Source organism: Sminthopsis crassicaudata, chromosome 2, assembly GCF_048593235.1.
Source record: "Sminthopsis crassicaudata isolate SCR6 chromosome 2, ASM4859323v1, whole genome shotgun sequence".
Lineage (NCBI taxonomy): Eukaryota > Metazoa > Chordata > Mammalia > Dasyuromorphia > Dasyuridae > Sminthopsis > Sminthopsis crassicaudata.
In genome coordinates this window covers 95,967,634-95,991,868 of record NC_133618.1, presented here as the reverse complement: position 1 = coordinate 95,991,868, position 24,235 = coordinate 95,967,634, and the positions used below count along the sequence as shown (strand labels likewise).

The 24,235-nt window shown below is 39.4% G+C and overlaps 1 protein-coding gene across 3 annotated transcripts in view; it reads left to right on the top strand.

Moving 5' to 3' along the window:
- The window catches only part of GRK5 (G protein-coupled receptor kinase 5), a 309,334-nt gene extending 285,340 nt beyond the window's left edge, over positions 1–23,994 (top strand). For all 3 annotated transcript variants that reach the window (XM_074286872.1, XM_074286871.1, XM_074286873.1), the window contains exons 13-16: positions 12,323–12,460; positions 13,159–13,296; positions 17,612–17,743; positions 23,532–23,994. In XM_074286872.1, the coding sequence (XP_074142973.1) occupies positions 12,323–12,460; positions 13,159–13,296; positions 17,612–17,743; positions 23,532–23,630 (507 nt within the window). In that variant the 3' untranslated portion in view covers positions 23,631–23,994. The remainder of the gene's footprint in view (positions 1–12,322; positions 12,461–13,158; positions 13,297–17,611; positions 17,744–23,531) is intronic.
- Positions 23,995–24,235: the final 241 nt, after the last annotated feature.

The following is a 24,235-nucleotide window of genomic DNA, read 5'->3' as shown; positions in this document are numbered from 1 at the left end:
CACAGAAATGACCTTGCCGACATCCCTAATAAATGGCTATCCAGTCCCTGCATCAATATTTTCTCTTACAAGCCTGGGTTGTCAGGTCATGCACTGTAAGAGGAAATAGTTGAAAACCAGAACTTGTCTGTATTTTATAAATAAAGATTAACTGTAGAGAGATACATTATTAAATATATATATATCTAGAGAGAGAGATTTACAAATTTAAAGTAACTTATGCAAGTTGCTGCTTATGATGGTGATGATGAAGATACAACTGTGGTGTAATGAAGAGAGCTAGCCTCAAAATCAGGAAAACTTGGCTTCACGCTCTATCTTGATATATATTAGTTAGGTGACCTTAAGTAAGTGACTAATCCCTCAGTGTTCTAAGAGGTTCACTAAGATTTTAAGTTGCAGAAAAGATGTTTACCTATGCTACTAGAGAAAGTTTTCTCATCCAGAAATTTTCTTTGTCAGTGAAGTCAGAGATCCTGTCCTTATACCTATAATTGTTATTTATTATAATAATAATTATTATTATTCCTTTCATCTCCTCAGTTACTCTTAACTCTCATTGTTAAGTTTTCCCTTATATAGACTTGAGAATTCAGTAAGAGATTCTTAAGGTATTTATTTATCCTTATATAAAGGCCTGAAAATAAGGTATTGTGACTAGTGTGTTCATGCTGTAAAGCAAAAATAAAGAAGAGTGAGAGGAAAATGCATAGTTCATAATTGCTGGACCCCAACCAATCATGTAATCACTGATCACAGCTGGGAAATTAGTGTAGTGGGTCAAACTAAGTGGTCATTCGAAGGGAATGGCATTCAATTGTTCCATACTAAGAAGAAGCTGTCAGAACCTTCCTCTCATCTCCCTTCCTAAGTCCTCTACAGATGCTATGTGAAAGCTCTTTCCCTTCATTCCTGTCCATCCAAGCACTTATACAGCTTTCGGTCTCTATTGAGTTGTAATTTCTTCTCTCCTCACACCTGCAGCCTCCTAAACCTCCACAACACTTCCTTTAATGGTGGGATTTCTAGGAGGGGCCTCAGAATTAAGTTTACATTACTGATTGCTGGTGTTGCAGCTTGATTTTCTGAAATTCCCCTGATTTCTTAGCTTCTTTTTGTGACAATTCATAATTGGTTGCTCCTTGATCATTTGTGTTGACCACCTGGATGCAACCTGTTCTTACCCATTCCTAACCACAGATAATGGTGTGTTCTTTGTTCTTTTGCTTAGACTGAATGGAATTTTGAACTCTCACCTATTTCTGACCTCCAACTCCTTACATCCTCCTTAAATCTTGCCTCCACTCCCTTACCATTCTGATCACTACCTAGCCTAGACAGTCCAAGTCCTTTCCATTACCATTCCTACTTTTCTGCAGCCTTTCTTCTTTATGTGACATTGGAGCATCCGTCAAATCCTCACCAGAGAGTGGTAACAGCATCCGTGGCTAAGAAACTTTTAATATTCCGGTTTTTGAAATTATTGGCCTTTTGTATACCTATCCACTTTGGGGACACTCTATAATAGACTTCTGTTCCAGTTTAGCCTCTTTCATACTGTCGACCAACAGACCTTCGGGCCACTCTCTCTTAGTATATTGTTCAATGAGGAATCTTCAGTTTAAAGTTAGTCTGAGGGAAACATAATCAGATAAAGTTGATGGATTCAGGTAAAGCTAAGAAAAGAAAGATTATCAAAGTCAATTTTTAAAATCTTCATTGCTTGGATTATCCTTCATGCAAAGTGTATAATACCCCTAGCATCTGATACACAAAATAGTCACTAAATAGATATTTATTAAATGAATAGATAAGTGAATGGCAAGAACTTCCTATTAGAGGCTTGCCTCTGTAGGTGAGCTGATGAAGAAGATCCTATTGATGGCTCTGCTTTCTGACATACTCATCATTTACTTTCTTGAGACCTGGATTACAAATGTTTTCTTGAAAGATCTGGACTGTCAGGAATATAGAATTTGCATAATTGTGAAATATAAATATTCATTCATTCACAAGCAGTTTAGACAAATTATCTGAGTGGACAATAGAAATATAATCCTATTAATGGGACTTGTACTCCCAAGCCTAGTCATATCTCCAGAGTGAAACTACTTTTTCTCCTCCCCTTTCCCCCTCTCAGAGTTCTAAAAGGGGAGAAGCTCTGCTATGGACTCCATGCTGGATGTCTGATGTCTGTTCTGACTTTGTACAGTTCATTAGGTCAAACCTGGCCTGTTCCATCTCTGATTCTCCTCTACCTCAGATCAGGAAAGAATGAACACAAAGGAAGAGAGGAAACAGATATCATGCATTAATGACCACATAGGGGCTGTCTGGGGAGAACAGCCAGCAGTCAGCAAACTGCTGCTGTTTCTGCTGCTGCTTCTGCTAATACTGCCTCTCCCCCAGCCTAGAGACTTACAGTAGTTTTTGCTTCACTCAGTACTATGGAAAAAAGCAATACATTTTCTGATTTTGTCTTTGGTATGAATTCTAGCTCAGCAGCTAATTTAGAGCTTCTTGTTGCCACATGAGTTAATAGGAAATAAGGTATCAGTTCATGCTGTGACTCTTCTATCACAAATTTCAGAAGATTCCCAAGCCTTCATGTGTATTGGCAGCAGATTATTGTAAATCCTGAGCTCTCTCAGAACTAAGTTAGAAATAATATAAACACCTGTGGACACCCATAGTCACACATTCACAGTGAAATGTATTTGCTGTCATCATTAAGGAAATGCATCTTAAGCAGGAAAGGGCAAGGGGTAGGGTTTGGGGAAAAAAAAAAAAGGGAATGAGAATTTTTTAAGCACTTATTATGTTCCCCACCCTGTGCTAAGTGCTCATAAATATTATCTCATTTGGTCTTCACAACAACCCTGGAAAATAGGTGCTATTATATTATTTTACAGTTGAGGAAACCGAAGCTGACAGATGGATGGCCAAAGTTAATAAATGCCTTGAAGCTGGATTTAAATTCGGGTCTTCTTGACTCTGGACCCAGGGCTCTTATCTACTGCGCCATCTAGTTGTCTTCAGTCCAAGTTTTAACCCATAATCAAAATTAAGTTTGAGGGTCTGGATAGGGAAATCTTTTGAAAGTCTCAGATGCAAGAACTGGAAAACTTAATTCAATGGGTTCATTCAGTAGTAACCCCTTATATCCCACTAATGTCAATTACCCCTGGAGAAAATGGTCACTTTTCACAATTAAAAGTGATCCCTAGAACTGTTTTGGAGACCAAGAATAGAGTGGTAGAAGATTTTTTTTTAAGCTGACACATTCAGACATACAAGCATAGACAAAGATACACACAAAGAGGAGGACTTGTCCTAGAGGATGAGAGAGAACCAGTGGTTCAGTGGAAAAATATACTGGCTTGGGAGTCACAAGAAATGTGGTCAAATCCTTCCTCTGCCACTAGTGGTACCTTTGTCACTCTGGGTGTCAGGTTTTTTTATTTGTAACATGAGGGGGGCAGCTCCATCTCTAAATCTGTGATCATAATGGAGAAAAACAGAAACCTTCGATGTTAATCAAGCTATATGAATGTGAGCTATTCTAGTTGGCCTTGTAATCACAAACCTAATCTCCAGGAAAGGTTGTAAATCAGGCAGGACCTAAAGCTTGGTGCTTTAAATGGGGTGAGCTTTCAAGGAAGGGACACACAGTGCCTCTTGTTTAGCATGATGGAGAAGAACCTCTCTGATCTCAGTTGTCTCATCAACATCTCTAAGATAGGGACAACAATATTTCTAATGCTACTTTTATTGACTGGTTATGAAATAAGAAAAACATGAAAGGTTCTTCACAAACTTTAAACACCATATAAATATCAACTATTATGTTTTCATCACATTATTTATTATATAATTGTCTGAGTGAACGCAGGAGCCTGATGAAGCAGATGACTTATTGGAAATCCCTTCCCACATCTAATTTCTACAATTATAGAAAAAGCCACTGTCCTCTTTTTGAAGATGAAAATTTACTCAGAATTAATTATTTGCTTTAATTGTCCATAAGCTTAGAAATAATTGTTAAGTATAAATAACATTTCTTTAGTGCTTTAAGTTTTGCAAAGAGAAGAGAAAGCTGGGCACTCCCAATATTTCTTGCTAAGAATTCCATCTGGATTTTTCAGGAGGCAGACTCACTAACCCCTTTGTTCTTCTATTACACCCTTTTTTTTCCTGGAGATATTACTACACCTATGCTACAGCTTACCGAGACCATGAGAGTGGGCTGTAAGAGCTTCTGATCTACCAATGATACTTTCTTTTGGGGGAGGAGAGCAGATGACAAGATGTAATTATTATACCCGAACTGATATTATTTCTTTTGATGGATATCCCAGATGACAATCCACCATAGGTTCAAATCAGGAATGAGCCTACCGGATCCTTTAGTGGGAACTGGGCAGGAAAATTGAGGGCAGAAGATGTCTCCTTTAATATATCTGGCAGCCTTTCTCTCTGAAATCACATGGAAGTGGGATGAGGGGAGGGAGGGAGGAGAGAGCTTTCTGGTGGTGGCAGTCACTCTGAAATCTAAAGCAAGTGGAAATCCTGAGTAAATCAGGAAACTTAAGACTCATCTAAAAGACTTAGTCACCCGACTAACAGCTTTGTTCTAACATCCATCCAGAGAGAGTAACGATTTCTTTTTCTGACTCCTCATCAGGGAGTGTACTCCTGCAACACAGATCATAATCCCACTATTTCTGCTCATCCTTATCTTTTTATGTCTTTTGATAAAAGATCTATACAGTATTTTGGAGGCCTTCCCTTTGGTTCCTTTAATACCTTATAGTCACCAATACATTATTTTGATTTACAAGACATCTAATACAACATTGCCACCTGATAAGTGTTGTAAGATAAGGTTGGCAAATATTATTTGCAGTTACTCAATGGCTTCATCAGAGCTTAGGGGAAATCAAAGCAATGTAAATCTTTAATGGACAAGGAGCTCGATTATGTGGCCCTCCAGGTCCACTATTCCTGATGAGAAAAGCAGGATACTATATTGGACTGAGTCAGGAAGATTCATGTTACGCCCTTGACACAGATCAAGAGTATAACTGAGCTTAATCATGTGTCCTAGTCAACTTCTAAGTCTACAAGTTAGAAAGGTGCTAACTTGCATTCAGTGGAGGTGATTCCCATGTTAAGGAGTTGTCTGTGCTGATGTAATCCCTAGACCCCTCTTCCTCATTTGTCAGCAATAGGGAGGGAAGGGTGGGCAAAATTCAGCATGAATGACTTCTCCCAGTCAGTGGAGCTGATTCAGTCAGAACCCAGGTTTTTAGAAGACCCCTTCCATTAAGTTCCTTTTGAAGTCATCGTTGAAGATGCAATTGACTGATTTTTTTCCTTTGACCATCTATAAAAACGATTTGGGAGTTTTTTATATCCTCAAATGTACAATTAAGAAAACCAAAATATTATCTCATGAAAAGAACCCCACACATTGTTGCTTTATGTTATTCACAACTATATTGGCTTAATCTTGGGAGATTTAAAAATGGATATTCTACCTTTAGTGACTCCAATTTATGTTAAATGATAAATATTTATTAAATTCATACTATGTGCCAGGCACTGTGTTAAGGCTAATGTTACTCTTGCTTGATGTACCAGAGGATAGATGGAATCAGCCACTGTTGTAAGTTTAGGTTCTGAACCATCAAACTCCCCACACATCTCACTTTTTGGCTGATTGCCAAAGAATCATAACTTATATTTCTATAGTGCTTTATATGCAACTCAGAGAGATGTAGAATCCATCCTAAACATTTGATAATTAAAAGAAGCTGCCAATCTATTTAAAGCACAAGCTAGACTGGGTCCCAGATGATATTTGGATGAAGTCCATAATGGGTCAGAAATTTTGGTTTTCAATGATGATTGAGTCTAAAGGTGGTGATCTTAAGAGAATTTGTAAATTACTTCATCCAAAAAAAAGCATCCTTCCCTTCACTGGGTCATAACCCCTCCATACAGCAATTGTACTTCTCAATTAGAGCTCAGAACTTCAAAGATGTAAAAAGCAGCATGACCCATCTATTTATGTGAGTAATCAAAACCAGATTTCCTTTAAAACAATTGTATCAACTATTTATTTTAATGATTTATTATAAACTTTAAAAAGAACAATAATGACTAATAAAACTTGCTTAGAAACAGTTTACATTGAAGTGAATTTCAACATTAGAACAACATAACTTTTCTGTCACTCCTGTCTCCGCCAGGATTCTTTCTTTGATCATTCATTCTCATTCACCTTTCTTCAGAGAGTTCTCTGGATTCATGGCATCGCATGTGGGTCCCAAAGCTAGACAGAAGCTCTCCTTGCTACTCCTCACTCCCCACATTCTCAGTTCAGAGAGGTTTTTGTTTGCTTTCCAACACCTGTTGAAGATAAGAATCTCATCCCTGTTTTCTTGGGATCAGTGGCCAGGGGATGAGAAGAGGCCTCCAGAGATCATCTGATTCTTTCCTTTTGCCTTTAAGTAAGGTAAAATGGCATCATCCCCAGCTCCCAGAGAGGGAGAGTTTTCTGTGCTTTTAGCACCCATCTACTCAAATTCCCAGTGTCCTCATACTGCCCCCTGGCTGCCCCTTGCTGTAGCATCACCACTCAGACAACAGCATCTAAGTTCTGTTTTACCTAAATTTCCTATTCCTAATTCCTTCTTTACACGTAGTATGTACTAGTAAGCTTTTAAATTGAATGTCACCCTCCTGACTTCTTCTCTATTAAAACTTGCACCTCCCTCATCCCGATCTCTATCTTGTTCTCCAATCAGGTTAAACAGATAAACGAATGTTTGCTAATCTGGGCTCCTTTGAAATTAGTGTTAATTCAGGGTGGAAAACCAAACTAAAACCAAACTTTATTTGTTTAAGAAAGCCTTTCTAAGGAGACCAGTGGGAGGGATTCAGGGGACTTCTATAAGGTGATGAAAAAGGGATGTTTTCATTTAAGATACTCCCTAACAGGTTGAATCACCCTATATGGTTCCCTAACCCCTGCTTTATATCCAAATGAAACTGGGATAAAACATGTTTAAAAAAATAAATTGACTTGTTGATGAGATGGATGGATGGATGGATGGATGGGTGGGTGGATAGACTGAAAGACAGAGGCAGGCAGAGAGGGAAAGGGAGTGAGGGAGAGACAGAGGAGAGAGACAGAGAGAGCAAGTGACAGACAGAGAGATAAAGAAAGAGAGTGAGAGACACAGAGACACAGAGAGAGGAAAGACAGAGAGAGGGGGAGGGAGAGAGGGAAAGAGAAGGAAGAGAGAGATACAGAGAGACACCCACAGAGTTAGAGAGAGAGAGAGGGAGGAAGAGGGGGGGAGAGAAGAGCAAAGTCTCAGGAAGTTTTAACATTCGATGGGAGAAGCCCCCTCCTTTCTCCTTCTTGAGTGATCTCCTGAGTCACTGCCTGGGAGTTTTGTGGTAGCTCAGGGCATGTCAGGTCACACTGCTCAGACGGCCATTCACTCCTCTTGGCCCCAGAGCGACTTGGGCATCTGTTGACTTGCGGCTAAGTTTTTTCTTAATCAGTGCTAACCCTGGGGCTCTGGGTGATCTCTGAGGGCTCTTGTGAAGTTCTATAGGTTTCTAGGTGACAAGGTCTGGTTTCTGAGATCTGGCCAAGAACCACTCTGAAAACACCGCTCCTCTCGTGGCTCTGTCTTTTCCCTCACGCATTAGACAAATCCCAGAGGTATCCGTGTTTATTTAGTGTCCCCTGGCCCAACAAGTGGACCCAGGAGCCCTGGGCCTGATGTGTGATGCACAACTGTTCACTAACCCTGAGCACCTGCAACATAGCTGTCTTCTGCCTCCCCCTGGTGGCTACTATGGACTCTTGGGAAGCAGAAGGCAATAAGCATCATGGGCTGCTCTCAGTGGCTGCTGCTACCCTCACTTCTCCATAGGATCTGAGTCGTCACCCTCATCGTCTGGAAAACAAACCTCTGTTCCTTCCTCTCCTCTTGGGGGGCTTTGTTTGGGTTCCTGAGGCCTGTGTGAACATGAAACGCGGCTAAATCTTCCACTGAAAAAAGAGCTGGAGTTTGGAGCTAAAAAACAAGACTTTGGAAAGAAGAGATTTTACTAAGAAGCTTCTTCTCTCCTCAAATTGCTGAGCATCCCTTGTGGATCAGCATAGCCCCCTCCCCTGTTTTTCTTCTCTGATCTGTCTTAATGAAAAAATTGTCAGTTCATCTAAATCAACAGAAAGGAAAGATGGACCAAACTAACAGTGAGTTTTGTTGGAAAGGCATGGGCTTTCACTAAATGTATTTATCTGACCTCATCAAATAAGGCAGATGGTACAGTGGTTAGAGTGTTGAGTATGGAGTCAGGAAGATCTGCGTTCAAAATTTGCCCAAAACACTTACTAAGTATGACTCTGGGTAAGTCATTTGACCTCTATTTGCCTCAGTTTCTTTGTTTTTAATTCTTTTTATTTTCAAAACATAAGAATGGATGATTTTTCAACATTGACCCTTGCAAAACCTTGTGTTCCAAATTTTTACCCTTTTTTCCCACTCCCTCCCTTAGTAGCAAGTAATTCAATATATGTTAAACATGTTAAAAATATTTATGTTGAGGCAGCTAGATTGCTTAAAGGATAGAGCACTGCCCCTGAAGTCAGAAGGATGTGAGTTCAAATCTGGCCTTAGAAGCTTAATACTTTCTCGCTGTGTGACCTAGGCAACTCACTTAGCCCTAATTGCCTCAGCAAATAAAAAATATATATATATATATATATATATGTATATGTTAAATCCAATATATGTATACATATTTACACAATTATGCTGCACAATAAGAAGCAAATCAAAAAAGGAGAAAATGAGAAAGAAAACAAAATGCAAGCAAACAACAACAAAAAGAATGAATGCTATGTTGTGATCCACACTCAGTTCCCACAGTCCTCTCTTTGGGGATAGATGGCTCTTTTCATCACTAGATCATTGGAAATTTGCCTCAGTTTCTTCATCCATGCAATTGTGATAATAATAGCACTCATCTTCCAAGATTATTATAAGATTAAATGAGATAAAGTGGTGCAAAGTGCTATATAAATTTATATTATTATCATTATTGTTATTGTTATCATCAAAGAAATCCTTTATTATTCTACAGAGGAGCTGAATCTCTGATACACTGTGGATTAGGCATAGGTTTAGGCTCATGTCATTTTGATTAAGAAAGCATCAAGTCAGAAAAGCTATTGAAAGCGACTGTCAAGGTAATAAAAGTTTTAAGTGGGAGGGAATAATGATTATATTTTTTTATTCATGATTTTCAAAACTGATAGTTCTGTCTCTTTTATTTCCCACAGCAACGGTTTCAAAGCCTTTCCCATCTCCTTAAGCCCCAGCCACAGTCTGTTCCACCATACTTACAGATTATAGGTTTCTTTATTGATTTAGGAGATTGAGGCCATTAGTGAGATCCCCCTAAATTCTCTTCTTCTGTTTCTCAGATCTTTTTAACATTACCACCTAATCTTTCCTCTCCTCTTTTCTCAGAGGAAAAGGCATTCCTACTCCAGAGTAAGGCTAATCATTCTGTTTGTGTCCATTTCTTCCTACCTTCTCCTGGTCCTTGCTACAGTATTAATCCCAAAATCCCAATTCATGCATCATCATCCTTTCCTTCTCTACTTAATCTTTTCCTTCCACCTATAAACATTTTTATGAGTCCTCAGGCCTTTAAAAAAAAACTAAATTTGTTTTATCCTAAGAATTTCATCCATGTAATTACCCTGTTCAAAATATTTCAGAGGTTCTCTTCCACTTGCCTCTACAGTCTGACTTCAACATATCTTTGCACTTTCCCCTTGGCCCCTTTTATGCATCCTAAGCTCCATCCAATATGGATTTTTTTTTAGCTGTTCCTGAATTTAACATTCCATTTCTCACCTCATTTTCCCCCATGCTGCATCCTTAAAACCCTTAAATTCTTTCAGCTCATATATTATGTTGTCCACTAAGCTTTGCCCCGTCTTCTTGCCTCTACCCATTTTCCATTTTTCATATGCTCTTTCTCCCTCTCCCTCTCCTTCTCCCTCAAATTTTTCAGGTATTTTCTTGCTCGTACATCTGCTGAATCCCCTCCACAATCACCTAAACTCCATGTAAACACAGAATGTTTCATAGTACCTTGCACATAGTGGATTCTTAGGGAATGTTTTTTTTTTTTTTAAAGTGAATTCAGCTGCTTTCTTTCCCCTCCCCTTCACAGCCAAACTTTCTGCAAAAGTTGTTTGAATTCCGGGCCTCCTTTCACTCATCTACATTCACCTCAATTCAATGAAGTCTGAATGGTCATCCCACCACTTAACTAAAAGAGCTTTTTGAAGACCACCCTACCCAACAGCCTTTTTTTCCAGTCTTTAATATAGCCTTTCTTCCTCCAAATTCTCCATTCACCCTGCTTTTGCCCATAGTGCACACAGGACACATTTCTAAGCTTAATTTGCATTAATAACATTTTTCTCTATCACTTTATTATGGCTTGATAATCAGCAAAACAATAAATCAAGCTCTGACTTGCAGTTTGCCAATTTCTGAGATGTAAATGCTCACACTGGAAATTTAATGATGGACTTCTGGGTGAGTTAGAGCCGGCTGCAGCACACTCCTGAATAGTGCACTTTCCTAGTTCTCCCACCCTCCCATTCCCTCTATGCCTTTTTTACTAGTTCCTATACCCATCTCACCCCACATTAGGCTAAGTGTTAGTTGCCAAATCCTAGCCAAGCAATCTCTTGATTAAGTCTTCTATCTTTTTATAATTGGCACCAATCTAGTATAAATTCTCATTAACTCTCACATGGAAACTTTTAGTAGTCTCCTAACCAGTTTACCTACTAACAGTCTCTTCCCTTCACAATCTTTTTTCAATACTCCTGCCAAACCAACTTTTCTAATGTCCAGTGATCCTTTGATCATGGATCTCTCCTGCTCAAATGAATTCATTGCCTCTCATTTCCTATAGAATTAAGTTTGAATTTTTTATCCTGATATTTAAGGTCCCCTACAATCTGACTATATACAGCTTATTTTGCTAATTTCCTTTCATACTTTTCCTCCTTGTATTCCCTTTGCTCCAACATAATTGAGATAATTACCCCAGTCTGGATCTTTTTTGCTAATGTGGAGGGGAGAGAGAGAAAGGGGGAGGGAGGAAGGGAAGGAGGAAGAAGGAGAGGAGAAGGAAGGAAAGGGAGAGAGAGAAGAAGTAAAATTAATTATTACTACAGGTACTATGGAAGATCCAAAAATAGCCCAATGTCTTATCCACAGTAAGTACTTAAATAAATGTTTGGTGAATGAATGCTTAAGATTCATCCTCCTTATCTTCATAATACTCAGGTAAGGATCCTAGGACATCTAGTTTGTTGTTGTAGTTCAGACATTTAATCATATCCAACTCTTCATGACCCTGTATGGGATTTTCTTGGCAAAGCCATTAGAGTGGTTTGTCATTTCCCCTTCAGTGGATTAAAGTAAACAAAGATTAAATGACTTGCCTAGGATCACACAGCCACTGCCTGTCTGAGGCTGGATTGTACTTTAGCTCTTCCTGATCCAGGCCCAGAGAGCACTCTATCCACTGAGCCAATTAGCTGTCTCCAAACAATACCAGAAATGTTGGTCTAAGTACTAAATGAATGATATAAACTATTAGTATTCTAGAACTTCAGAGATTTGGGATTATTTCTTTTGTTGTAGTGGTAATTTGGGGAAGTGTTTCAGGACAGCCAGATGTCATAGTAGATAGAATATCAGGCCTGGTCAGAAATTCGAATCTGACTTCAGACACTTACTAGCTGTGAGATCCTGGGAAAGTTACTTAATCCTATTAACCTCAGTTTTCTTCTGAGAGGAGGTGAAGAATGGAAATGGCTGGAGAAGAAAATGGAAAACCACTCTAGTATTATTACCAAGAAAACTGCAAATGGGGTCAAGAATAGTTAGACATGACTCAAATAACTGAATAAAAAGAAGGGGGGTCCTAGAGCAAGAAATCTTTGCACAGGATGTGTTCAAGATCCAGCTTTTGTCACTTAACCAGCAGTATAACTATGGAAAAGTCACTTTATCTCTTAATGCTCAGTTTCCTCATCTGTAAAAACCAAACAAACAGGAGAATCCCCTGCCTGTGATTGTGTGGGGAGAACTGGTGGGATTTCTTTCTGAGGCTCTTTATGCCTTAAGTCTTCTGTATGTGTCTTCCTTCCTTCCTGGTCCAGAATGCTTCACTGCTTTCCTCTTATTCATTACAGCTACTAGCCAAAGATGCAAAGCAGAGGCTGGGCTGCAGAGAGGAGGGTGCTATGGAAGTGAAGGGACACCCATTTTTCAGGAACATGAATTTCAAGCGATTGGAAGCAGGGATGTTGGACCCTCCCTTTATACCGGATGTAAGTAACTTTCCCCTCTCGGTCAGCTTTCCTAGAGTCACTTTTAGACCAAGGTTGATGGAATATGTCTTTGCTCCTCTCAAAGATTATTCCTACAATAAATGTTTATGGAGCTCACTCTGGTAGCATGGAAGAAGCAGCATAGCAGAAGTCAGAAAGCTTGGTTCGCCTGTGGGACATAGCGTCTCTGGGTCTCATCCCTCTGTTCACTCAAAGAACCAAGTCTAACAGGGGAAACAAGACATACACAAATAGCAGTAGAAGCCAGCAATTGGAAGGAGGTGATTCTGGGGCTGGAGAGTGGAAGGAGAGCATGGTTCAGAGCCCTCTGTTTATATCCTGCTTTCAGCAGCACCTTTAGTCTTGCTGGCTCTCAGTTTTTTTTTTTTTCATTAAATGGAGCAGTTGGACAAATGGCCTCAAAGATCCTGTCTGTGTTCCTGTTACAAAGCCCAGTGCTAAGAGTTCTGAGGAAGGAAAACATATCTACCAGCTCTAAGTGATAGGTTAGACTAAAGGACTTCTCAGAGTCGTTTTCCAGTTCTAAGAGTCTGTGGCTTTGTAATTCTAAGTGCATATCAAAGATGGAGCAGACTAGACTAAAGCAACAGCTTTTTACTGGGGTCTGGATCCAGCCTGGGCCTCATCAATGGGTATTAAGATTAACCCCTTCCCTTCTGTCTCTCTCTGGGCCACAGCCCCGGGCTGTGTATTGTAAGGATGTGTTGGATATCGAGCAGTTCTCCACGGTGAAAGGTGTCAACTTGGACCACACAGATGATGATTTCTATTCCAAGTTTTCCACAGGATCCGTATCAATTCCATGGCAAAATGAGGTGAGCAGGAATGAGGGCATAGGCTTTGTCGATCCAGTCCATTTGGGAGGGAAAAGAGAAGAAAAAGAGGATTGTGGGTGTTACTCCTGTTTTACAGAGGTGGGGAGCACCAGAAGGCTGGACAAATTGCCATGAGTTTCAACTGCTGGACAAAACTATTAAGGTCAGGCTTCCAGAGTTTGAGGATGTCTTACTGAATCAAAATCAAGGAAAGAAAGGGGACCAAGAAGAAATAGAACCCATTTTCCTTCTCTCCTAAAGTTGTGCATAAAAAGTACTAGTCTCCATCCAAACCTTTTCTACTGTACCGCAAATTGGTGACAATTTCTCCAAGCCTTATACTCTAGGGATTATTATGTGAAGAATATTGCAGTTTTGCTGCTGGGCAGACTGGGATGCCACAGAAAAAGATGGGTCTTTAAAAAAAAAAGATTAATTCCTATAAATATCCCAAAACATACATACACACACACACACTTATATACACAACATACACACTTACATAGAATGTTGTTATTATTCAGTCCTGTCCCACTCTTTGCAATCCCCATGGAATTTCCTGTTAGCAAAGATCCTGGAGTGGTTTTCCATTTCCTTCTCCATTTTATTTCATGTATGGGAAAACTGAGGCAAACAGGATTAAATCACTTGCACATAATAAATTGTTTCTGCTCCCACATTTGAACTCTGGAAGATGAATCTTCCTGACTCTAGGATGAGCACTCTGTGCACTATGGCGCCGCCTAGCTGTCCCAACACTTAGTAAGTGCTTAATAAATGTTTATTGATTAATTAACCTGTATGACCTTAAGCAAGTTCTTAAGTCTCTAGTTTCCAAATCCTCATTTTTTTTTTAAATAAGGGAGTTGGATTAGATAACAGCAAAGATTCTTTCCGGCTCCAAATCTGCAGAGTGTAGATTTGGTCACCTACCTAGCAAATAGCAAATCACAGAGTTGAGATAGGGTCTGATGAATTCCTTTTGAGAGTACTCTGCAATGTGCTATATAACTTTCTAAGCAAGCTCAACTTGCACTGGTGACTTCCTCTAGGAAGTGTAACTAGGAAACAATGTAGCAGAGTATAACAGGACTTTTCAGAATCCCTGTGTGTAATCAGGGCATCTCTAACTAACTTCACTGAGAATGCCATATGGCATTTGATTTGAGAAAGGGCAATCTCTAACTACCCAATGGTGTTGTGATGTCCATTGAAATGAACAGATTAGCCTGAATCAGAGTCCCTTCAATTATGAGTCTACAGCAAGGCTTCTTAAACTTTTCCCACTCCTCACCTCTTTTCACCCAAGAAATTTTTACACAACCACAGGTATATAGATATATAAAATAAGTATATACAGTAATTAGTTATTGATAATAAATGATAAAAAATTATTTTAAAACAATTCTTTGGTATGTATATAATTTTGCCATTTATTAAAGACAAAAGCAAATTTGCACACTAATAAGATGCTACTTGTTTATTTTTACATAAAGAATTAAATTTTGATAGAATATGTGATACCTTTTACTGTTGCCAAATTTTTTGCTACCCTCCCATTCGGTTATGTGACCCCATGTGCTGCAACTCTCAGTTTAAGAAGCTTTAGTCTCTTGGAAGTTTTTGGTCTTTTAAGCATGGATTGCATGTCCTGGCACTGACCCTTCTTCCCCTTCCCCTCATAAGTCTATGGTTCACAAACTACCTTCCACTCCCATAGTTTCCAGCATCTACAGAGCAAACATGGTGCCAGAGGAGCCTTGTGGCCTCTTACATTTGCAAAACAGGCATTCCACTGGGACTAGAAAGGGATAGGGTCAATCTCTAATGATATACTTGAGCATCACCTTTCACCATAAGGTCTAGATTCTGTCACAGGTGTTAACCAGCTCCAAAAAAAGAAGATGAATTTCCATTTTAATTTTCACCTGAAACATGACTTCTTGCTCATGGACACTTAGCTCCTTCTCATCCTTCCTCCCTGTTGGAAGAATAGTTTCTCAGGCAACAGTGTTCATAGGTTCAAGATCTTACCTTTATTCCATCATCTTGGCTCTGTCTCTCAACCCCACCCTTTTTTTTTTTAACAGATGAACTGAGGTTCAGAGAGCATAATAGATTTGCTCAAGGTGGCCCATATAGGAAATGAAAGAGCTGAGATTTGATCCCAAGTCCTTTGAGGCCAAAAGGGTAGCACTCTCCTGACTTTTCTCAGCTTTTCCCTTACCTTCCATTCCCAAACAATAATAAAAGTAAAATAATTTATCTCTCAGAAGCTAGGTAGTACAGTGGATAAAATACTCTGGAATCAGGAAATCTCATCTTCCTGAGTTCAAATTTGGTCTCAGATACTATCTAGCTGTGTGACCCTGGGCAAGTCACTTTACTCTGTTTGCCTCAGTTTCCTCATCTGTAAAATGAATGAGAAGGGAATGACAAACCACTCTAGTATCTGCCAACAAAACTCCAAGTGAGGTCACAGAGAATTGGGACATGACTGAAAAATGACTTAACACGCACTGAGCAAAATTTATCCTTGTCATTTATAAAAATGAAACGTGACTTTAAAGGCCTTAACTGGCAGTATTCTAAAACTTCATAAAGAGCATGGAGTAACATGAGGCTTTCAATCTGTGAAAGAGGAGCTTTGTATCTTCAGGCAAGCTACTATTAATAGCAATCATGCTGCCTCAACATGAGTCAGCCCAGCATATCCATAATAATAATAGCTAGCATTTACATAGCACTTTCTTCAAGTTTGCAAAGAGTTTTTCAAATATCTCATTTTATCTCACTACCTAACTTGTGAAGGTCAAATGAGATTAGTAAAGAAAGTGCTGGACTTGAAGACAGGAATATACAGGCTCAAACCTCAGCTCTAATTATTATTAGCTGTAACTGAATATGAGCAATCCACTTAATGTCTCTGAGACTCAGTTTCTTTCCTAGTAAAGGGAGGTTAATAGTGCCTATAATGTCACCCTTATGGGACTGTTGTAAAACTCAAGTGATCTGATCCCTGTGAGATATTTGCATATATTAAAACATTATACCAGTTGTTATTATTGTATGAAAATACTTTGTAAGGCTATTCTATTAATGTCAATGTTTCTTATTTTTAGTCATCCTAAAATGTTATTTTCAATGGTATTATTTTTAGTAGTATCATCTCATTAGGGAAGAACCCAGCTAAAGTTTACAAAAATATTTAGGCTAATAAATATTCTTTACAAGTAATTTGAAATTATATTGTGATTTTTTTCCTCTATTCCCAGATTTTAACTATATAGTACAATTAACTTTTTGTAAAACAATTTAAATCTGGGTGCCACTTAAAAAAAAAACAGAGACAAGGACAAGGGAAGTACCAGATTGAACGTGCAATAAGATGAACAATGATAGCTCAGAGATGTGTCTAATAAAGTGGGAACTGACTGAATCACACTGACTCCATCTTGTGACTCAAATCTAAATCTAATTCAGTTCCCTTTCTATTCAATTATGGGTCTAGTCCAATTTCTGTCCTGTGAGAACATTTTATTCAGTGATGGGAATTGTGAGAAAACTTTATTGCATTGTTTGAACCTAGCCTGAGTGAGGCTAGGAAACTGGACTACTTGTGCCTGTTTAGGCTAATAAATATTGCAGGGTTCATAAAACTGCCATCAAGATCATAGGCTTAAGATTGTAAAAGACTTTAGAAGCTAGTACACATGAGTAAACTGAGACTTAGAAAGCCCAAGTTCTTTATTGAATACACATACACAGATAGTAAATGGAAGAATTAGGATTTGAGTCCAGATCCTTTAACTCAAAACTCAGGTCTATTTTATTGAGCTTCTTCCAGGTAGAATTTTTCTGATACATAATAAAATCCCCATGGCTTTGTCATAATATTTTTCTACTTTAATTTCCTTTTAAAATCTTTCTTAGGAACTGACATCAATTATAGTTTCCTATCTTGTCCATCTTTCTGTCTTGCACCTCCAGCAGGATTTGGCCTTATCAGCATGAAGCAAGATTGGGGAGACACTTTGGAGCTACTTCCCATTCTCCATTAAAAGACCTCATACCTCACTGCTGATGCCTTAGTTCTGCCAGTAGCATTTCTTAGAAAAAAGATTGAGAACTCTGGTTTAATTGCTTAACTCTCAGTTAAAAAGAGAAAAAATGAAGTTTCTGGGCTGCACAAGAGTTTGTTCTTCCAAATGCTGGGGGCCTTGTTTCTTTGTCTGCTCTACCTTTCTGCTTTCTGCAGAAAGTAACAGGATGTGGCTTCTATAATGCATGTCTGGTTTTGCCTCCATTTCCCCAGATGATAGAAACTGAATGTTTCAAGGAGTTGAATGTGTTTGGACCAAACGGTACTCTTTCACCTGACCTGAATCGGAGCTACCCTCCCGAACCGCCGAAGAAAGGCTTGTTACATCGAATTTTCAAGCGTCAGGTGAGACCTCAGGCTGAGACCAACCATGGAACCCTTGAGTCTTAGGCAGAGTAAGATTTTGGTTCTCATGCCAGAGTAAAAGAACCCTGGCTTTGGAATTAAAACAGCTGAGTTCAAATTTTAGTGCTACAGTTTGTGTCTTCTGAATCTCAGTTTTCTCATCTGCAAATTAGGTCTAACCTGTAACACCAGTCTCATACAGAAGTTGTAAGGATTAACTGAGATAATGGTTAAAATAGGAGAGAGACAGAGACAGAGACACTCAGACACACAGAGACAGTCAAAAAAAGAGACAGAGGCAGACTAAAATGAAAGACAGAAAGACAGAAACCAAGACTGCGATACAGAGATAGAGAGAGAAAGACAGAGAGACAGATAAAGACACAAGGAGAGAGATAGAAGGAGGGAGGGAGAGAGAAACAGAGACAGAAAGACAAAGAGACAAAAGAGACAGAGAGATAGAGACACAGAGAAAGACAGAGAGACAAAGAGAAAATTAGAAAGCTACAGAAAGACACAAAGAGAAGCAAGAGACAGAGACAGAGATGAGAGATAAAGCCAGAAAGAAAGTCTAAAGACAGGGATCGAGAAGCAAGAAAGACAAAGACAGAAAGAGAGAGACACAAAGAGACACAGATAGAGAGACACAGAGAGAAAGATACACAGAAGAGAGAGAGAGAGATTGAGAGAGAGAGAGAGATTGAGAGAGAGAGAGAGAGAGAGAGAGAGAGAGAGAGAGAGAGAGAGACAGAGAGAAAGAGAGAGGAGAGAGAGGGGGGGAGGGAGAGAGGGAGAGAGAGAGAGAGAGAGAGAGAGAGAGAGAGAGAGAGAGAGAGAAAGAGAGAGAGGAGAGAGAGAGAGAGAGAGAGAGAGAGAGAGAGAGAGAGAGAGAGAGAGAACTACTTGGGTGGTGGTATGTCTCCATTGTGTGGTTTAGGTGGCATTTTGTGGAGAGAAGCAGCAATGTGGTTGATGTGGAATGAGAAGACCTGAGTTTAGGCTCTATTTTGCCATTCTCTGACAGTGTAGCTTTGAGTGAGTTTTCTGATCTCTAAGACAGGCTTCTTACTAACAGAACCAGAAGGAGGCTTAAAATTCATCTAGTCTAACCTACAGATGAGAAAACTGAAGCCAGGGAGACTGAAGGACTTTCCCAAGTTCAGACACAGACAGGGATTGACAAAGCCAAGATCTCAGCCCAGTCCTGGGGGCCTTGTTCAAGTCATCCACTATTTTTTTTCTCCTGTACCTGCTAATAATGCCCACCCTGTCTGGCTCACAGAGTTTTTGTGAGATTCAAAGAAGATGACATATGTAGGGCAGCCTAAATGTGGGTTCCTGTTGTGTTTAGAAGCAGAGAGAGGGGGCATAGAGGACTTCATACTGATCAGTGAGTGTCAAGGACATCCTCCAGGCTCTGTAAGAGAGCCCAGTATCAGAATAAATAGAAAAAATAATTTCAAAAATGGGTTTCTAATTTTGTCTTTCTTGTTCAGCCATGTCTAACTCTCTATGACCCCTCTGGAGTTTTTTTGGGCAAAGGTACTGGAGTAGTTTTCCATTTTCCTCTTGAGTGGATTAAAGCAAAGAGGGTTTAAGTGTCTTGCCCAGGGTCACACCGCTAGTGACACCAGATTTGAACTCTCAGCTTCCTGACCCAGCACTTTATGCCTCTGTGTTGGCAGTAGCCTACAACACATTCATTCAGAGACCTATTTAGGTGCTAGGATGCTGGGTCAGATACTGCACGGATACTTCTAATCCTAGCTCTCTCATCAATTTCCTTTATGGATGGGTAGGAGGAAAATGGGAAGGGAGCAAGACAATTTCAGCCTTAGCCAAAATATCAAGTAACTTCTGTGTGTAGAATATGATGCTCAAAGTCTGGGGAGAGTCAAAGTTTTGATGCAGCATTTTCCTTGCCCTCATGGAGCTTATAGGCTTGTAAGGGGAAAATACACATGCATAGTACAAGGAAACGCATAAAAAAGGATCTGGCAAAGTGTTGATCCAAGTCTGAGGAGGCTTTCTTGGCTGGAAGGAGCTAAGCTGACATTTAAAAAGTAAGAAATGCAAAAAAGTATATATATATATTTTTTTTAATGAATCAGTTCTAAGTTGAGCAATCTTTTTGGAAAATGAAAGAGCAAAAATCTCATTTTTTTTCCCTCAAGGTTTTGACCAGGAGTAGGAGGATAAGTGGAATTTCATCAAACAAAATAGGAGGCTAACCAAGCATTCGGCCATAGGGAACAGTGTAAGCCAAAGTCCAGAGACTGGAAAGTGTTGGGGAGGTCAGATCAATGGCATGTAGTTCAGGAGCACATGATACATGAAAGGAAGGAAAATGAAAGATAGCACAGCATTGCCTTTGCTATGGGGAGCCAGTTGCAACACACTGCCAAAGGGTCAGGAGATTCATTCATGTTCATACATACACATTTGGCCATTTACCAACTTTTGATTTGAGATGGGAGAAGAAAGGAAGAGAATGGGTGAGCTCCACATGATTTGAGGCATTCCCAAAAGCAGTCAAGGAAGAGGGCTGCATCTTCTTTGAGAACCTGTCTAGTCAATCAGGAAGTTCTTGAGGGCCAATCAGATCTGGCCCTAAGAAAAATTAGTCTTGTCCCAGCATTTGTTCGACTCAAAAAGACATTGATTAAGCAAGTATTATGTGCCATGGACCATGTTGTATAACAGGCACAAATTGAAAAATCCCACAATACCGGGCTGGCTGAAGCTTACAGTGTAACAAGGTAAGGAGAGTGTGCAGTTTGTGTAAGTGGGTAGGAATCAAGATAGAAGGTAAGCAGGGTGAGGGAGAGAGCAGAACCATGTGCTTTAAGAATATTTGAGAAGGAAGAGATTCCTTTTAGATCAGGACATGAAAAGGAAGCTGATTCTTGGAGAAGCTGCATAATGGAGGCACTGAGACAGAGTGAAAGCAGAGCCCATTTAAGAATGATCCAAGAAGGTACTAATGAGGGTCTGCATGCTGGTGAGAATGGAAAGGAGGAGAAAGGAATGGGAAAAAGATCATGTTACCTTTCCAAGCTGAGGCTTCCACATGTACTGTGGGAAAATGAGTTACTTACCCTTCCTAGAGATGCTGGAGGGCTCAGATGAGATGATGCATTTCTTAGTACTTTACAGATGGAAGGGTTTATTTTTGTTATGAGGATGACGGGGCACTAAACTATCTTGTATACTTTTGCCCCTTCAAGCAATTCCTACTGACTCCTCAGCTCTCCTTTCTGCTCATCTCTGCTGTAGGCTCCAGGACAGAGAGGAAAGGGCTTAACTTTGCTAGCCTAGCAAGGAGTGCAGATGCTGTGCTGTTTTGGAAAAGACTCTTTGGGGGGGAGGGAATGCTTTGAGAATGCTGTGGAAAGGGAGGGCCCAGAGATCTCCAGCCTGTTTCAGGTTCCCTGAGGGACAAAGGAGCCCTGAAAAGTTTTGGAGCATGGGAGTGGCCATAGAGATCCAGGACATGGATATGGTCAGCTCTTAGCTTCATTGCCTTTGATATTTCTTTGTCCCAAATCTGGTGATAATGTAATTCTTTTTTGGCCATTTACCAAATTCTGAATTGAGTTGGGAGAAGAAAGGAATAGACAGGAGCAGCAGGTCTTGAAATTTCCCTTCCCACTACCCCTCTGAAGGCTGCCTTCCTAGCTCACATGTTTCTTCTCCCTCTCTTCCCCAGCTTACCAAAGGAAGCCAAACTTCCAGCTCAATTCCCTCTTCAGATTAGGCTGTTCCTAGAGCCAAGAAAAGCTAGTTTGTCATATCTGTGGGAGTGGCAGGTACTCCCTTCTCCTTGAAGCAGTTGTAAGGAACACCCAGGAGGCTCCAGTTATCAGCCTAAACCAGATGGCCCTCAGAAGGTCTCAGGGAAAATTGCAGCTTCTTTCAAAGAAAAGGGAACAGAAATTTCCATCAAGCAAAATACAGCCCTGCTTGCAATGCTATGAACACTTGATTAGTAATTCTGAATAAAAGGCAAACTTTAATAGCTAAAAGTGTTCCAGTTGTCACCACCTGGACAACACAGCTCCCGCTTGTTTTCCCTGGTCCTCCCATTCAAAGCATCTGGAAGCCAGAGGGTTCTGCCTAATATCACTCAACTATTCTCCACTAAAAAAAAAGAAAAAGAAAAAGATGGATGCAGATCATATGCAGATGCCTTCATAGCCCTTAGAATTTCTCCAAGGAGAATATGAGCTAGTGGAAATCTTTAAGGAGATTAGAAAAGTTCTTCTAAGGCAGTAGCTGAGTTCTATTTTTTTTTCTCTTTACAATGTCAGGGTATAATTAAAAGAATACTGGATTTGGAATCACAGGAGATGAGGTCAAGTCCCACCTCTCCAACTTACTCCTCTTTACTACAATGGACAAGCTGCTTTCTCTCTCCAGATGTTTCCTTATTGGCAAAATGAAGCAGTTGGGCCATTTGTATTTCTAAGGCCCTTGTAGCTCTGAATCCTAAATGGTATATGCATAGAACACTGGACCTGGAGTTAAGAGAGTTCAAATCTGGTCTCATATACTTATTGACTGTGTGACCCTGAGCAATACACTAAATCTGTATTTGCCTATTTCTTTGTCTGTAAATGAAAATTATAATAGCACATACTTTTCATGAGGATGAAATGAGATAATACTTGTAGAGTACTTAACATAGTGCCTAGCATGTAATAAGTATTTTGTATAAAGATTAGCTATTATTATTATTATTATTATTATTATTATTATTATCAAGATGTTCAAAACCCAAGAAGACCTACACGTCACTGGGAAGAAATTCACAAATAAAATCATCTGATAAATAAGTGGATTCCAGACTGGACACTAAAGATATTGTCACTGCCCAAATAACTCCTTCAAAACTTGGAGTCCCTGAAGTTCACTGAGCCTTAAGAGGAACAATCTGTATGTTATAGGGATCAGGCTGTGAATTTAACAAGTACAACATAACAAGAATTTATCAAGATTCTATAAAGCTCCCCAAGAGCCCACTTGAGCTAGAGTTAATTGCTTATGTAAGCCTTGTCTTCATAGAGAAAGCTTGTGGTCTTAGAAAAACATAGATAGACTTGTACAAAATGAACAGAACCAAGAGAATGTTGTATACAGTAACGGCGATATTGTTTTAAGAACAACTTTGAACAAAAAAAATAATTTTGACTTATCAATACCCATTAATTATGAAGAACATATGAAGGAAGACATCTGCATCCAGAGAAAGAACTGATAAATAGGAGTATGTATAGAATGATTTCACACACACCCACACCCACACACACATATATACACATGCATATATATATTCATGAATAATGGTAGCCATCTCTATAGTGAGGGGAAGGAAAGAAAAAAAAAAGAAATTTACATGATAACCTTATTATATATTTAAAAGGAATAGCAAGTTGTACATAATAGATTGGCAGTTTCATGTATAATCATCTTTTTTAGTATACTATGTCGTGGAAATTTTTTTATTCCATAAATTAAAAATAAAATGAATAAAAACTTAAAATAAAATAAAATAATAAAGAGCAAGTAAGAGGCAGAGATGAAGAGATGATCCCAGGCTGTGCTTTCCTTCCTTCCTTTCTCTCCATAAGCTTAAATAATACACAAGGATCCCTTGCCTTACAGACAGTTTAGGGATATACTTAATTTCCAGTTTAAGCAGGGCAAAGAGTTTCATGCTTGCTTAGACTATAAGATGTCTGTCTCTGTAAATCATTGTAAGAGGTCTAATGGTTTTTCTCTCTTTTAGCACCAGAACAATTCTAAGAGTACTACTAATTCCAAGGCGAATTTTAACCACCACATCAACTCCAACCATGTACGTTCAAATTCTACTGGAAGCAGCTAGTTTCAGCTCAAATCTGGGAGTTTTAAATGGGGCTACTCCCTAGTCCTTCCACTTAAGAAACAGAGCTCCTGCCAACAAGTGCCGCCACCATCACTGAGTTAAACCAATGCTTCCACCCCTCCAAAAGCCAGAGAGGGGCTCTGTCCAAACCCTGGAAATGGAACCTCCAATTTTCCTGAAGAAATTCCCACTCAGGTCTTTTTCTGGAGGGGACCCTTGGACAACTGGTGTGATGGCACTTGGTCTCTGTAGAACATTGCAATAGAAACCCAACAGATAAGACAACTTGCACGTATTTAAATAGCATCATACCTAGAACTGAATTTTGTCCTTATTATTTTTAAAGAACAGTTTTGTAAATTTCTCTATTGTCTCAGTTTACATTTTGTACATTTGTATTTAAATGAAAGTCAGACTTTGAGGGTGTATATTTTTTGTGCAGCCGTTGTAAAGCCATGTGTTTTAAGACATTGAGGGGAAAGGGAGGGAAGGGGGGGTGGGATTTTAAAAATGTGACTCAAGACTTCCAGAGCCTCAATTGAAAAATTGTTGTTTTTATTAACTGCAGAGAATTATTCCAATTTCACATTAGCTAGTGGGTTATA